Source organism: Aphelocoma coerulescens, chromosome 1 (genome assembly GCF_041296385.1).
Source record: "Aphelocoma coerulescens isolate FSJ_1873_10779 chromosome 1, UR_Acoe_1.0, whole genome shotgun sequence".
Lineage (NCBI taxonomy): Eukaryota > Metazoa > Chordata > Aves > Passeriformes > Corvidae > Aphelocoma > Aphelocoma coerulescens.
This window is the reverse complement of record NC_091013.1, coordinates 41638699-41656470: the sequence shown is the minus strand read 5'-3', so window position 1 is coordinate 41656470 and position 17772 is coordinate 41638699. Positions and strand designations below refer to the sequence as shown.

At 36.1% G+C, this 17772-nt stretch overlaps 1 protein-coding gene across 6 annotated transcripts in view; it reads right to left on the bottom strand.

Annotated features, from left to right (window-relative positions):
* UGGT2 (UDP-glucose glycoprotein glucosyltransferase 2) overlaps positions 1–17772 on the bottom strand; it is a 79939-nt gene that overhangs the window by 57277 nt on the left and 4890 nt on the right. For 4 of the 6 annotated variants that reach the window (XM_069008283.1, XM_069008311.1, XM_069008319.1 and 1 more), the window contains 6 exons: positions 12369–12499; positions 11152–11264; positions 6890–7064; positions 4834–4933; positions 3719–3800; positions 1594–1694 (listed from right to left, as the gene is read on the bottom strand). In XM_069008283.1, coding sequence (XP_068864384.1) covers positions 1594–1694; positions 3719–3800; positions 4834–4933; positions 6890–7064; positions 11152–11264; positions 12369–12499 — 702 coding nt within the window. Of the gene's footprint in view, positions 1–1593; positions 1695–3718; positions 3801–4833; positions 4934–6889; positions 7065–10659; positions 10686–11151; positions 11265–12368; positions 12500–17772 lie in introns of those variants that run through there. The other 2 variants (XM_069008293.1, XM_069008318.1) reach the window with 2 other exon arrangements.

Genomic DNA, 17772 nt, shown 5'->3' with positions numbered 1-17772 from the left:
CTGAGGCCAACTGGCATCTTTTTACCTTGGTTATCTCTGGTCAGGACTGTCACTTACAGACCTCCCCCTGCAGCACCCTAACACAGCTGAGAGCACAGTGTAAGGCACCTTGAGGAAAAAAAGTACTTACTAATTACTTACCTAAAATATAAAAGCTCTTGAAAGACAGCTCTTGAATGGTGTTTAGGTTCATTTATAAATAGAAGTATGCCCTATAGCTGAAGTAGTTTTGCTTAAATTTAGTTAGATTTTTACTTTGAAGCTAATTAAAGGAAATCAGAGAGAAGCTGTGCCATTAATTCAGCCACTATAATTAGTCATTAAGAATGAACTAAAGAAAGCACCCTGTCATGTCAGCAGTAAGGGTATCAAAACAACTGCACCAAAAAATGTGGGGGCTGAAGACTGAAGATCCTGAACCATAAACCACTACAAGTCCTCCTGACATAAATTATCAGCATCCCTACACTTAATTACTTTCAACACTAAGAGCTGGTTTCTTGGGGAGCAGCACCAGTTTCCTTCTATATATAGCCATAACACCACAGAAAAGACCACCACCAAACAAAGACCTTGTACTGCCTTTGAAGGGAGACATTAAAGGACTGAAGTTTCATGGCTGCTTCTGCTTTAGTATCAGCCAAGTGGTATTCAATCACACCAAAAGAAAAATAGTCAAACCCAATATTTTCTTTTTATTTGCAAAGCAGATTTCTCAGCAGAACTTTAAAGCACTGTTTTTCAATTGTTTTTAATTTTGGACAAACATAAATCCTGCAGCTGAACTTCATTGCTAAAAGACTGCAAGTGAACTACAATTATCCCACGTAGCTAGTATCAGACTGGACATTGCCAGCAGACTCTGTAACATCAGGGTCCCAAAAGAAACTGAAGCTCAGATTGCTCAGTCTTCATCACTGCACTAATGTATAGGCAAACTTATTTTGATCAGGTTGTTCTCTAAAACTGAAGAATGTAAGGGGGAAAATTTAATTGTGTAAACTTAACTGTCGTGACATTTTATGAGAGGTTTATATTTTAAGAGCCATTCAGAGTTTCATTCAAGCTACAGAATGTCCTGCAAGTCATCAGCACAAAAGCTTTCTCAACTGATGTATTTGTTTTCCTTTTCTACAGGAAAGCTTTTAAAAGCATGTTCTTTTACTTGATATTATATTAAGAAAATGCATCAGTGTGAACTCCAGTACATTGACAGAATTTATAAATTAAAGAAAAAAAGCTGTCCTGACATGTATTTCATCCCAACCCAACAGTTATGTCAAAATTATATCTTTTGCCTGACCTCTAAAAAAACCATTGAAAACAAGTTTTTATACCTGAGATGACACATCAGGCAAAAAAGCAGGCAATATATCTCTCCATCTTATAAAATTACTTCAATGTTCCTTTCATTTCTAGCATAGAATACAAGGTATCAGCACATGCCTTTTAAATACTTGAGGTATTGCAGCCTTTTTATGAAATGATGTCTCTTTTTAAAAGAAGCTTTGATCATAATGTCAATACATTAAAATAACAAAGGACTATTAAACAGAGTATTGTGTTAATTAAAATTAAAAATGCAATACATACCCTGTAGCTCCCAAACCTTCAGTGGTTCCATGTTGTTAGTAGTTTCAATTAGATGCTTTTTAAACTCTATCAGATTACTTTTCAGATCAGGGTGCATCTGTCTACAATAAAACATTTTATTTCAAAAAAGAATCAATTACATCCATCAATGTCTTATTTCATCCACACTACTGCTCACAGCTAATACTGTATTCTTAGGATAACAACCAAAAATGAAAATTTTAACTCATTCTTGAAACAAAAATATGGATTTGGGGTGAGAAGGTGATTTCTGAGGGCTAAACCCCAGTTAAATAGAATCATAGAATCATTTATGTCGGAAAGGATCTTTAAGGTCCTTAAGTCAACCATTAGCCCAGCAGTGTCAAGTCCACCACTAAACCATATCTCTAAGTGCCACATCTACCCAGGGATGGCAACTCAACCCCTTTCCTAAGCAGCCTGCCTCAATCCTTGACAACCCTCCCTGTGAGGAAATTCTTACTAAATACCAGGAGTTAAATTATTTCACAGTGATCTGTCTCAAAACCTGCCACAAAAATTTATATGGAATAAATGAAGTCAAATATTAGACAGTATTAAAACACCATACAGGTAACTTTTTAGTTATCTTACCATAGGATGATGTATACCTGTCTATCAACTGTGCTATATATTGACTGTAACTGAACACACTCTTTGTAGCATTAACTACAAAAACTATAGGCAAGACAATGTTGAGAACAAGTTTTATAAATTGATGCCACTGACAAAAATCAATCTACTGAGCACACAAATCACCAGTCAGACCTGAAGAACATGGTACACAAAAGCTTAGCTATTTGTTTTGAAAACATAACAGGTAGGTAAAGAAGTTTTGAGGGCAAATACTTCAGCCTGCTACAAGATATCCTTGAAAAAAAAAATCTTTATTAGATTTCTAAACATTTTATGTCTCCTGCTTACATTCGTAACTATTTCACAGATGAGAAAAGTAAAACTTTTGACATGGCTGTAACAGAGGGACAATTTGCAGACTACTGAAACATCTATTTCGCCTCCTGTATGAAAAGGAGAAGAGAAAAAGCCAATGAATGTAGAAACAATGTCAAAAAGTCTGACAGCTTCACAAATCAGTCACAGTGGAGAATCAAGAGACTAAGTATAGCTAAACCTAGCAGAATACAAGAAGAATAAAGCTCAGATAAAGATATGGCATAAGCATTTGGTATTACCTGGTGTACAAGGTCTCAAACACATAGGTGAAACAACAGGGAAGCCTCAAGATCTGAGTGCACTTCTACCTCAGTGTGTTTGAGAAGAAAAAGGCAGGAAGGGGATGGGTTCTCAAGAGTTTAGACAGAATTAGCAGCTCTGAACTTTGAGACTTAAAGTTCAGCAACAGTATCTACAAACAAGTTTATTTTTTGTTTTAAAGAGTAAGCGAGAGAATGATATCTAGAGAAGACCCACAGACTCAAGGGTTTTTTGCTGAAGTAAAAAATTTATGATTCACTGCATGGATCTGTTACAGGAACAGGGAAGCACTTAGGATGACTGCAACCACAAAATGAATCCACCGACAGAGGGCTGTAAGGGGCGCTCGATAGGGTAACATTCAATCTCATCTAACAGACTGAAGCTTGGAGAAAAGAGCTCCTGCTGGAAGAGAACACAAACTCCAGAATAAGGTGGTACCTATAATAAGCCCATCTTCCTAGAAATAGCACTCCTTAACTCCATGAAGTGCATTACTATCCTTCTGAAAAACACCTTATGGAGACACAGCACAAGGGTTTGTGCTACTCTTGCATTTTGAAAACCAACATTTTGATTCTAATTATCTAACATGTGAAATCACAATGTTCTAAATTTTTGTGAGTGTTACCCAGACAGATATTTTTAATTAAAAAAGTTTACTGTATACAGTCTAAGATAATTAGAAAACTAAAAGCAATAAATTGAAATTAACAGAATAAACAACCATTGTATCTTTATGTTCACAAGACATTAAAAAACCCCCCATAATTTTCACCACATAAAGTAATTTCCAACATAAATCTCAATTCTTCTTTAAAAAAAAACCCAACTGGTTCAGGTTCCAGAAACAAATGTAAAAGATTAATTGTAACTTGTATCAACTCACTTTAATTTGCCAAAGAGAAATCCTTGGACATCACTTTCCTCCTCCTCTTCCTCATCTTCCTCTTCTTTTGTCTCATTTGCTCCTGAACACATAATGCATGTAGACAATATAAGCCAAGAAATGTTTTTATGAATTATAAAACAGTTACTAGAAGCATACAATCACAAAGTCGTCATTTCCAGATGTAGTTTTAATTAGATTTATACTTACATATTTTGGCATCAGAATTAATTACTCAACTTTGCAACATTAAAATTAATTTTTTAATATAATTCATTGAGTGGTAACAATTTTTTTATAAAATTAAATAGATGTGGTTAAACAGTTCACTTCCCAAAATAGCCATTTCTCAGTTTGATTAAGTGGTAAGGTATAACTCTTATCAGTCAACTACTACCAAATTTACACCTGAAAAGCCTGATGACCTTAAAGCACTTTAATCTCCAGCTGGCATTTGATGTAAGTCAGGGATCAGTTTCTTCCCCTTTAAAAAAACTAAACTATTTTCTGACAAAGGTCATTAAACCTTACTCTTACCAAAGAGAGTTAATTTTCTTTTTACCTTGTAAATGTCCCTGCAAAGTAATTTCTCTGCATCACCATGCTGTAGTTACCACTTTCTGTAGTAAATGTCTCATTTCAATATATTATAACATGCACCAGTCCAAATTCTATGGTACATGACATCTTTCCTACAGAAGATTGTGAAAGGATTTCCACAGAAATTCAGAAAAAAACCTCTCAGCTCTGAAACACGAATGTGTAGATACTGTAGTCATTAGTACATGAGAGATGCCAACAATCATAAAGTAATTGAAGTACAAAGATTAATCTTAAAATTACTGAAAGGAAGAAGACTGGGTTGTGTTTTGAAGACCCACAGAAAACAACAATTAGAGGTTAGGAAAGTGGACTGTATCCTAAGCACAGATCTTTACAAATGTTTGCATGTATTTTACTTTCTTATTTCCTAATACCTGAGATTTCCTTCTGTAGAAAGAAATTAAGTATAGCCTTCAAAACACTAATGACTGAAGATTCTACAAGCTGAAGATTTTAACACATTTTAATAGCATTTCCAATGAGATACCAAATCATTTAAAAAATCCACATACCTTTAATCTGTGTGTCATCTACTGCTTTATATTCTGTACTCTTTATTGCAAGTTCCACACCATATCCAGATAAAAGCATTTTCCGGGAATTTGGTTTCTGCTTGATGATATTATTTTAACAGAAGAAAAAACATAACTTAAGAAATGTATTTAAAGGAGATTAACAATATCTAATATTGTAACTTTAAAATGTTATGACATTTAAGTCATTACTCAAATTCATCTCTCAATTCAAAGTGCAAGGCATACTGACAGTCCACTGAGAAGGCATGTAACAAAATGTGCCAATGTCCTTTATCTCCTGCAAATCACAGAAAGGCTGGTCAAAATTGTAGTCCTTTTACACAATACTAGAAGAGGGTCTAGAACAGGCAGAGCTCATAGCACCCTATACAATTACTGATGCCTTACAACTCAGATTTTAAACTGTTACTCATTTCTTTTTAATCTTGCCAGACTTCCAGGATGTTAAGAGGAAATTCTCTCTTTTTGCATCAGGCTTATTCTTTAAAAAAGTTTTGATAAAACAATTAATCACTTTCTGCAAGAAGTATTAAGAAAATGTATTAAAGTATCACTGCTAAAAACAGGTTGCCACTTACTAAAAACAAACAACAACTACTTCTAACTTTGAAGCGGAAATTTGACATTCAATAGTATAATTACACAAAGCATACTTATTTCTGTATACATGCCCTAATTTGCCCCAAATGTATGAAAATCCCCTTTCCAAGATGCATTTTGCACATGCACAGCAGCACTTCTTGAAAGCTTTAGCTCGCAATTTCTAAGAATCATTGTGTACTGAGAATCCTCCAGCCAATGAGTGAAAACCCAGCAAGGCTGGGGGCTTCTCTGTCCATCCTCTAAGCAAATCTCAAGACAGAGGGAACAGAGAGCACTCTGTAAGTAGTCTCAGTGACATTGGCAAAAAAAAAAAAAGAGACAGCAGAACGACCGTACCTCTTCTGTTATCAATGCTCCCTCTTCTGGAATTTAATGTAAAAAAGGAGGGAAAATCCATCTCAGTGGGAACCAAAGAACAAAAATGGAGGTTGTGAGGAAGGAAGAAAAGGGAAGAGAGGTCTGAAGAGAGAAAAGGTGCAGGCAAGAAGACAACACGCATTTTGAGGGACCACGATGCATAAGCCAAGCAGAGCAATGAGACATTTAATATGCAAGTAGGCATTTGACTGAAATAAAAGAGCATAAAAGAACGAAGTTCAATAAAAATTATATCCCATACAACTTAGAATTCAAGACTGGTTTCCTCAAATTCTCTATTTCATTACTGTGAGCAAACAACTCAAAGTCATCTGCAAACTACGTATCTCATCTCCCTGAAATGCCTGGTCTACATAAATTGCAGCAACCTCTCACTCCATCAGATTATTCTCAGATTAGTCACAGTGTTTAAGAGCTGTACTTTGAATATAAATCACAAAACCCTTCCAAAAATCAAAACTGGGGAAATACAGTTCCATATACTGGTATTTTTCTTGTTTTGTTTCAGGGAGAAGAGTAAGTGAAGAAAAGAATTCAGAAACACTGTGTTTCAAATAGTGACACTATGGAACACAAGCATTTTAAAACTGGTCAATGATGTTGGCCGTGATAGCCCACACTGCTGTATCTCAATGAACACATGAGATTACATTGAGAATATGTAAAAATATAATTGGTAATTTCTCAATTTGATTCTCTATTCTACTTTCCATTTTTCTAATTCTAGTTACTAATACGTTCAGTCTGCTGCACCAAGATTCACCCAAGATCTTTGTAAAATCCAGACATATAGCCAAAAAGGAGATATTTCAAGATCAGTGATGCAATCAGTGCTTGCATGCAGGATTGGTAACATTATCATGCTTTCCCGCCTTCACAGTTTGTATTAGATGAATTACTTACCTAGAAAGTTTTAATATTAGAAAATGTATTGCACATAATTTAGGCAAACGCAAAAACTAATGTAGAAAATGTGTATTGTCAAAAAGCAAGCAAAGCAAAGACAGAATACTAACAGTTTACAGAAACAATGTTGATTTGAAATGCATACCTGAACATAATGCCGGAGAACATAAACAATTTCCTCCTTTTGTGCCTTCTCAGATAAAATCTTGTGGAATTTGACAAAGTCTTTTGTACCCATTTCTGCATATAGAATAACCACTGGGCCATCCTCTTTAAGAGTTGGGAATTTATGGTCTACTTTGAAAAGATATGGCCTGGGTCTGGTTTTAAAACAAATAATTGTGATAGTATAAAGTCAGAAAATTAATTAAAACAGTGGCAGTTTTTTTACTTCATAATTGAAAAAAACAGTAAATGTTTATATGCTAAAAGTATACAAGTCATGTTAAAATCATCACAAAAAATCATGATTGCTCACAAACCCAGAACAACAAACTCATGTATAAGAAACTGAAAAATCAGCATCAACTATAAATAATTGTATTTTATTAAATCACAACACAAAGCATTTAAAAAGTGTAGCACTTGGAGATTTTGTGCATCAGTAACAGCTTGAAGCTTTCATTTGAATGATACATTACATCTGTTAGAGATGCATAGAGCAATCAGGGAGGAACAGTAGCAGAGGAAGATTCTGTGAAGTTTGAGAAAGCTGGTAACACACCTGGAAGCTGTTTTGTACTACTTTGACACCATTGAGCTCTGTTAATTTAGCTAATTTTGCAAATTTTGACTGCCTACCCACCCTCCTAACTGAAAATCATGACTAGAAAAGCTACACTGCAATGATTTCTTAGATGACTAAAAACATCTTTTGAATAAAACCTGGGAAAGATGGAGAAGTAACAGAGGATATGATTGAGTAATACACTCAAGGTACTAATTATTGATGAGCACACTTTTTCAAAGTTGCCTTTGCACAGACAGTCAGAAGACCAGCAAACTCTCTCCAAGCATTCCCAAGGCAAGTTAGGAAACTCTAATACAACACACAGTACAGAACTGTGTAGTACACACTCACTGAAGAGCCATACTGGAAAGGTGTTAGCAGAACACCACAGTTTCTGTGATGCAAATCTTAGGAATATCTTCAATATAAAAAAACATAGAATAATTTACACTGCAGAGGTAACCTTTGGAGGTAATGTGCTGCAAACCCTCACTTCAAGCAGGAGCAATTTCTATGAGGTTACCCAGGGTTTTAACATCAATGTCCTGTGTAAGTTTGGTAGGTATGCAATCAAGGACCTCATCTGTAAGGCAGAATAAAAGGAGGGGCCCAGTTTAAGAATTAACTTGGGTGCATGTAGCCAGGTGTCACAGAAATATCAGGCAAGCTGTCTCACTGCTATCACAGGACAAGGCAGAGCAAATAGGTGAGATCTGGGAGTCTGAAACCATTCTTGAATGAGTAAGCTCTGTGAAAGAACTGATCCAGATTTGCCCCAATAAAAGCATACGTGTGAGATGTGACTTGTGCAACTTCCTTCGCATAGCCAGAGAGACAAGAGCTGCCACAGTCATGTAGAGAGAGGAAAACCTAAATCAAGGGAGCTTCTCTCTTCCTAACTAACCACTTCTACCAACCAACCAAGGTGATTACTAAGTACTGCTATGATTGAACAGTGACAGTCTCAAAGGAAGAATTTCAAATCACAATGAACATGCTTCATGAAAATATTGAATGCTGCAGTGAAGTAACACTGCATAGAGCTCTTCTAATGACCTTGGGTTGAGAATTAAAGTGTTCAGCCCTTGTAAATCCAAGATAAGCCTCTGCTCTCTGTTTCTGTTCAACACTGAATAGTAGTGACAAGGAATTGATTCTCCTGCTCTTAGAACTGAAAGCTAATTATTTCCTGCCATAAGAGATGCTCATAAGAAGGCTGCCTGAAAGACGAGGAAGAACAGCTGGGCAGACAAAAAGATAAAAAAATGACACAGATGTGGAGTTCAGCACTTGCTTATCACTCACTAGGGTAGTACAGGCAACTGTACACTTGTCTAGATAATTGTCAGGATAGGATGCAGAAGCAATGTGATAAAAGACAGCAAACATGTACTGACAAATGTAAGATACTGATTGTTTTCAGCAAAATGTTGCTCCATTTAATGCTTCTGCTCTTCACAGCGATAGCTGTGTTAGTGTTGTGTTTTGGACAGTTAGCAAGATGAGCAATCCCAACCATTTAACCATGTGTACTTTGACACATCCAGAGCCCTTGAATTCTGGAGCCATTGCAGCTCCACACAAAATACTTCCAATCAGAATCACATAGTCCATTGCAACACGGCTGAAAGTGCAAAAGACAAAATCACAGTCACTGCTGCATAAAGGACTGGAAAAAAAAAAAAGCAAAACCTTAACCTTGACAAGCAGAATATTTGGGCTCTCCTTAGTCCAAAGAGCCTGAGACTTCCTGAATCTGGGGTTGAGATGATGAATCCACGCAAAAGAATGCTGCAGTCTCTTCTTCCTCTTCCAGTGAGATTTGAAACTATCAGTCCCCTAAAATCAGAACATTTCTAGCATCCTCATCCAAATATGATGAACAACTGAAAGCATAGCTTAAATTGGCCTGGCTTAATTGGAAGAGTCATAACAGACAGAAGACAGAGAATGGAACACAAAGGAAAATACTTTGAAATTTAAAAAAGAATTAATAAATCAAAAAGATCTCTTCTATGAAAAGACAGAAAAAGAATGACTCGTTTAGAGCAATCACATGCAAGATGGCACACTGTCCCATATATCATTTGTTTACCTTGAAAAAAAAAGGAACAGGAGCACAGCCCTATCTTTATCACCTAGCCTAAGTATCACCAGCATAGGTGAAAAGCATCTGCTACCCAGAGTACAAATGGAACAAGTGTGCAAGAGTACAAGTGGAAAAGACTACCTGAACATGTGAAAGTGAACATGTTTTGTTCATAGTCTAGCTCCTGGTACTCTAAGTACTTGAGTGATACAACTACTTTTGGGGTGGGGAGAAGGAGGGAAAATGTATCAAGATTTTGTCCCTGCAACTCTGAAGGCTGTGATATGACTGGTGCATGCAAGGCTATTGAAAACAGAAGACAAATCAAATGAAAGAAACTTCTGTTTTGTTGCAAGTTCTTAATGATTTCTAGAAGTCTAACTCTCTCAAATATGAATAATTCAGGATTCTATGGTTTAGTATTGTGATTTTTCAGAATCTTGTACATTTGGGAATAATATCTCTAGAGAAGAGAATGTGCTGAGTCTAGTTAACTGCTTTAAAAGATTACTATATTCAGACATTGCAATAAAATGTTAAGGTCTCATGATGCCTTAATATATGACCATAAGAATTTAAAAACATTTTTAATTATTTGTGCTATATTTTGGCTTTTATCTAAGAAAATAAGAGATATTTGTTAGAAGAATATAATAGTTAAAAATGGGAAATTGTGAACTAGACAGCGAGATGCTTTTACAGAAACCTTGGCTATTGAATAAGCAAAAGAAAATTATTTAGTAGGTAATTGTATCAATGGACTTAGAAGACACCACAAATCATACATGTAGAACACAAAATTATTTTCAGAAGCGACCAACCCCAAAGAGACAAATTTATAGGTTTTCATGGTTTTTCCCCACAATTTATATTTGGCAGAAAGCAAAATCAAAGAAATATACCCTACTAAATCATCTTTCTGCTCTGCATGTCTCCATGAAGTGCCTGAGGGTATGGACACTAATGTATGTTATGGTGACCATGGCGTGGGGTGGGGGAAGAAATCAAAAATTACACAGAAGTCTTAAAAAAAACCACAAAATAATATCTTTTTTAAAAAGAGAGATTAAACATTATGCTTTCATTATTTTCTTACTGTTGTTTCGATAGGTTCTATGTATTTTACTTCAGAGCTCAAATGAATTCTGGACTGATGCTAGTTACCAAAGGACAAAACCTGTGGAAAGAGTTGATAGGTACAAAGTCTAACACAAGGTGAGGAAAGGTTATGCTAGCTGAGATAGATTCCTCTTCTACTCATGTGCCAAGCCCTTGCAGCCCAGAAAAACTCAAGTGCAGTGACACTGACTACAGAGAAAGGTCTGTCAGTAGAGTACTGTGTGAGACGTGTGAAACTGAAACTTTGTATAGAAAGTACACTGTAACTTAAACTTGACTATCCCATGTTAAAAAAAAACAAAACCCCACACCAAAAAACCAGGAAAAAGTACAAAATTGTCCATGTGATTAGGGGACCAAAGCTCTATGCTTTTATTTTAAAACCTACTTTGATTCATAATTGATGAACTCATAATATTAAGCTCTTTAGTAATCTATTTTTCCTCTTAAACCAGATCATTATATTTACCTCTTAGTAGCCTTCTTCAGTAGCTTTTTTATTTCATTAGTCTTACAGGTGTGCTTCTCATGGATAACCACAAATGCACTGCAGCCTTCTGGTGGAGGTTCATCAGCTGCAATCTAATATTTCAACAATTATACTCAACCAGAATGCTTTGATTGCACTTCAACTTAAACTCACATCCCTTTGATTAAAATAACTCAACAGCTGCCATTAAGTTGTGTTTGTAATTAAGCCCATTCAAAATTGGGTACGTGGGGGGGGGGGGAGAAAAATATTAAAAAATTAAGACCCTATGCTCTTTGTGAGATGTAGTCTATTAAATGCAGTCATACTCCAGAAAATGAAAGTACATTTATGTTCTGTAAAGACAGGACTGAGAAATCTCCTCCACAAGCTGAAATCACGGCCTATACTTTGAGATATTTTTAACTTTAGCTGCTATCAGCAATCACGTTAACATACAAAGAGTAAACTTCTAAACCAACAAATCCCAAACAAGTAACGTCAATTTTTGATTCTCTCTCTTTCCCATCTCCTGCCTTTTTTTTATAAGCTCTACTCAGCTATTCCAATATGAAGTGGGAATTGTGACTGCATGTCAGTGACTCTGCATTCACCAGCTGAAAGATAAAAACAAAAAGACATGAGTCTGAGATTATGATATTTCTCCAGAGAACACCTGCAAAACTCCCTAACTTTATTACAGCTTATTACGTTTCAGAAACGTGGATTTCTCACTTTATCTTAAAGGTGGCAGTGCTAAAGGAGGAGTAGCAGTTTTAGGTTTAGAGGCACAGTGAATTTACATCCACTCACATTTTCATTAATAAAGCAGACTTTTCTATTTTTCAACTTTTCAAATACTAAAACAATTAGAAAGATGAGAAATCCACTAAATAACAAATATCAATTACTTAAAGCTACAGGAAATGTCCTACTCTGGGAATGTCTGAATTCCCACAGGATTATTTGAAGCAATGCAAAAAATCCCCATGACCTGAATTTTAAAAAATGAACAATTGCAAAAAAATTCTACCCTGAAAGGAATGCTAGCCATATAACTGAACATGAATATTTGTTCCTGTCAATATAACCAGCTTATAAAGCATCACCTTCATAACGTTTGATTCCAAATAATACTGGCATATATTTTACTGAACATCGTTTAGCCAAAACACCTCATTCAATCATGTACCAAATATATCAGGCAATACTGTCACCTGCTGAAACATCTGAACAGTTGGAGAATAAGCCCGTATGGAAAGTGCAAACTTCAATAGATTGATTTGCAAATTGGATAAAAATTGTCCTGCTTTCTTCAAGATTAAATTGTAATAGGAGTACTCTGAATCTGTTGAAGACAGAAAAAACAAAAAAGACAAACTTTTAGTATTTAGCCCTAAATGATGTGACATATCTATCTGCACTATATAATAGACAAACACTAATGCCAGTGCTGCTTGCCATTCAAAAGTCTTCAGTGTTGTCCACCAATAACTGTTTCCTTTCCTATGAATCCAGAGGCCTAATATAACATAAAAACAACAAAAGAGAGCTCAGTAGCACTAATTAATATCTAAATTATTTTCAGCAATATAAAAACCCACTCAACAATAATGTCTCTTGAAAAACCCATATGGAAAGTCCTGAACGGAGCATTATTTTACAAATAATTTCCTCACATTTAGCTTGGAAACTTTCCAACCATGCAATTTACATAAATAAAAATCTTCTAAAGGTGTCATTCTTTGGGCTACTCTCACATATTCTATTTCTTCCTTAAAAATACATGATAAACAAGAGTATGAGAATGGATGGAACACGTGAAGTAGCTTCCCCCCTCCCTGCGTATCCTGTATTTTCAAGGTCAAAATTAGGACTCTGAGTAAGAAAGTAGGGGGATGGTGGCTGGAAATGACAGAAGTGATAATATATTGAGAACATTGGTTGAAAATAATTAACCTTCAATTCTCATTCTAGAGGCATATTCAATTTTCATAACTAAGCAGCTCCTATGCTCTCATCTTCCTCTTTACAACCCTGTCGTGGTTGTAAAAAAAAAAAAATCTTTTGCTCTTAAAGCCTCTAGTATCTCCTTTCTGCCTTCTCCTCCTTAAAACTCATTATTTAGAAAGGCTGAGTTTGCTGTAATTCACTAGAAAAAAACCCGAATATTAGGAAAGTGTATAAGTGTATAAAAGCTCCTTCTCATGAATTCTACATGATGTCCTCATTTCAGCAGGGGCAGAGTTAATTTTCTACCTAGTAGCTGGTACAGTGCTGTGTTTTGGATTCAATGAGAGCATAACAGTGATAACACACTGAAGTTTTAGTTGTGCCTAGGTAGTGCTTACCCTAAGTCAAGGACTTTTCAGTTTCCCATGCTCTGCCAGTGAGGAGGTGCACAAGAAGCTGGGAGGGAGCACGGCCAGGAGAAGTGGACCTGAACTGGCCAAAGGGTCATTCCATACCATGGAATGTCATGCTCAGTATATAAACTGAAGTGTTGGCTGGGAGTTGTCAATCTCTCCTTGGGGACAGGCTGGCCATCAGTCAGTGGGTGATGAGCAATTATATTGTGCATCACTTGAGAGAACTTTTATTCCTCTCTTTTTCCTGTTATTATCATTACATTTCACTTTATTTCAAGTATTAATGGTTTTTATCTCAACCCACAGGTTTTACCTTTTCCTAATGCTCTTCCTCATCTCACTGGAGAGGACAGAGAGTGAGCACGTGCTATTTAGTTGCTGGCTGCGGTTAATCCATGACACATAATTGTTACTGTCTTGCATTCAATTCAATCGATGAAAAACCTATCTATGTTCTCTACACCCACACATAGCCCGGGCAGAACCCAAATGGCAACAAAGCTGGTGAAGGCTCTAGAGCACATGTCCTGTGAGGAGCAGCTGAGGGAGCTGGGGGTGTTTAGCCTGCAGAAGAGGAGGCTCAACAGAGACCTTACCACGCTCTGCAACCACCTGAAAGGAGGACGTAGCCAGGTGGGGGTCGGCCTCTTCTCCCTGCCAAGTATTGACAGCACAAGAGGAATTGGCCTTAAGCTGTGCCAGGGGAGGTTCAGGTTGGACATCAGGAAGAATTCTTTCACTGAAAGGGTGGTGGACCATAAGAATGGGATGCCCAGGGAGGTGGTGCAGTCACCATCCTTGGAGCTGTTCAAGAAATGACTGGGCGTGGCACTTGGTGCTATGGTTTAATTGGCAGAGTGGCAACTGGTCTAAGGTTGTACTCAGCCTCGGAGGCCTTTTCCAATCTTAATGATTTTATGATTCTAAATGAGGTAAATTTGGCTTCACATGTTGAAAACAGTGAATATAAAAATTTGGAAGCAACAAATCCTTCCAGATTGAAATTTTTTTTCAATAACTGTATTTTAAAATTTTCTTGAAATTATCTCCACAAAAAAAATTAAATCTGAAATTTCTGCCTCTCCACTCAGCCCCAAATAGCATCCTATTGAAGACAACGAAGAGTCATTAAATATATGATTCTAAAAGTTCTGCCTCAAAATATTTTTACCACAAGTCTTTAAATTTTTTGGCTTACAAATTTCATCTATGCTTTCACTGCTGTATTTAAAACAGCTGACATTTTTTTCCTGGAAGGTGATTATGACAATGATGATTTTAATAAGTTAAAAAAAAAAAAAAAAAAAAGTTTTTTTATCTGCCTTCAAAAATGACTGTACAACATTGACAAGGATATATTTACCAAATCATGATTCACTCCCACTACTTCAACTTCTATTAACACTGTTGGCATCACTTAGAATACAACTGTGCTTTAAACTTCACCGAGATACATGAATCCATGTCAAATGCTATATGAGCCACCTAATGCAAAACCAATTTTTAGAGTTTATTACATACAGAGAATATTCTGAGATGGAAGGAACCCACAAGGATCCTCAAGTTCAACACTACAGTGGACTTAAGTGAACTCTTAGGGCCTACACATGGATTGAACCTGTGACCTTGGTGTTATTAGCGCACCATGCTCTAACCAACTGAGCTAATTTCAATTAATGAAAACTATGGTTTGAGCTTTGCAAATTATTTTCTCATAGTATTGAATCCTTGAGATTTGGTAACTACTTGCCCTCCAAGTTCATTTTAACCTTGCCAAAAGAGTAGAAGTCAATAAGTTTCTTAGGAATCATGGAGAACCAGATTTTTCTGGTTATAAAATCCTGCATGACAGCACATTACCACTAAATCATTAAAAACATCAATTTAAAAGTAAGTAGAAGAGATCACATTAACAGGCTACACTCGAGACATCTGAATGCACATGTATGAGCTTCATATCTGTGAACTGTCATCCTAACCATGAGAAATATAGCCTAGCAGCCAACAAAACCTGAAAAGCTCACTCTGAAGATGCCTTAATTTGTCAGCTGAAAAGCTCTCTCAGCTCCTGTAGACAAATTGATCAGATTGACTACAGCAAGAACTGAACAGCCAGCTAAGCAGACTCACATTTAAACGTTGACATTTACTATCCACAATTTACCGCAGTATCTTTTATCACAGCTAAGTTAAAAATAATTAAAAGAGACAACCATGGCAGTCACAAAAGATAAGAAAGTATTACAGTGCAGCTCCTCAAACCTCATGCACACACAGCAGAAAATTAATCTGAGTATATGCTGGTAACCCACAACAAAATTCAAAATACTAAGGCACAGGAGGTAGGGAGAATAAATATAAGGGACATAATTAATCAGAAGAACACAGTGTGCTGGAATAATTATTTTGTGGGATGGAAGTATGAGGATTGTTCCAACTGCATAGCTACGTATGTCTGGATCCACGGATCAGCTAGCAAATTAGAGATCCCAGGTAACAGCAGTTCAGACAATCACTGGCCAGTCAAATCTCTATGCCATTCAAGCAAGATGCCAGTAAAGAGGGAATACTTTATTTTATTGCATTATTCATATAGAAATACCATGTTTGTGAAACTGATTCCTCTTGAATGTTTAAGGTTTATATACACATAAAAAATACTTGTCTAATTTAGTTCTGAATAATCTCTAGTCTTCTAGATTGCAACAAATAATTTGCATGATTGTTGTTTATATGAAATATACCGTTGCATTTTTTTCAGAGAAAACTGTTTCCAAAGAGAAAATATGTTTGTGTGTTGGTTTTGTTTTGGTTTTTAATATATATTTATGAAGCTGCTGAAAATTCAATATATAAACTGAAGCACTTGGGAAGACAGTAAACACTCGAGCGATAATTAGTCGGCAGGGAACTGGCTACTTACCTTCCCTCAGCGATCATAAATTAACCTTTAGGGATATAAAAGCAGCAGCAAGTTTTAAATGCCATCTTCAGCATTTTTTAAGTGCTGGTTTTAGTATGAAATTTTTGCAGCTTTGATTTCTTTATAACATACCTGCAGCTCAAAACAGCATCACCTGCCTTTCCAAGTATTTCACAAGCCTGGCAGAAAATATGTTGCACATTAAGTAGATATAAACAATGTTGCCCATGTTACCTGAAGACCTCACATTAATCTAATAGTGTATCCCATCACTAACCGGTTCATGTTTTCCATATGGTATAATCAAGATGCTGCCCAAGTTGATTTGCGTTCATATAAAAAAAAAAGTTAAAACTACCAAATACATCACCAGACTAAATATTTTACCAAATTCCATGTACATAATTCCTATCAAATCCATTAAATTGCTACAAATATCACAGCTAAAGAGACCATTAATAAACCTAATTTGGTAATGCTAAATACTTTAAATTAGCAAATTAACAAGAGATGTTGATTATTCTAAATTTAAAACAACAAGTTCTGAGAACTGATTAAAAAAAAACAGACTGAAAATCATCCAAGGGAGGATTTAGAAGGAAAAAGCACGCTACCCTATTTGATTTAAGTTGCCTTCTAGCTTTAACAGTTTACGACTCTTCTGAAACATTCAACGGTGCATTGGGATACAAATCTATCATCCAATTCCTTCATAAACCCAAATTTTCAGCTTCAAATCTAGGAATTGTTTATCTTTTATGAAAATGTTTCTATTTAAACAAACAAACAATGCTTTTATTTCCTGTTTATTCATCCTGTCTGCTCTTGGCATCACTCAGAGAACTGAAAAGCCAATTGCCCCAACCAATCCCTTCTCAGCCAGATCCTTTAATTTACACAAGTATTGTTGCTACATCAGTTTTAACACATCATGAACATCCTTCTACGTCAATGTGTCATGACATGCAGCAACTAAGACAGAACCCATTCCACACCCTGTAGAGAACCAACTTCTCCTCAGAGGTAAACTGTTGCACACCTCGCAGTAAATTGTGCCACTGCAGTTTTGCAACACCAGATTCTTCACTCAAGCTGACCAGTTTATTGTAAACATCTAATGCAGACTTCCTGTTCATGAAGAGCATCCATTTCCTTAGATTAAGACTACCCCAACTATGACTTCACTTTTAGGAAAGCCACTTGGTGCCAGAACTTCAAATTTTCCTGCATTCTTGTCATAGGTATGTGTTGGCCATAAAGATAAATATACACATCAACTGCTCAATATGCTTAATTAAAGTAGTATTTCAGACAGTGTCAAGGTTCCCA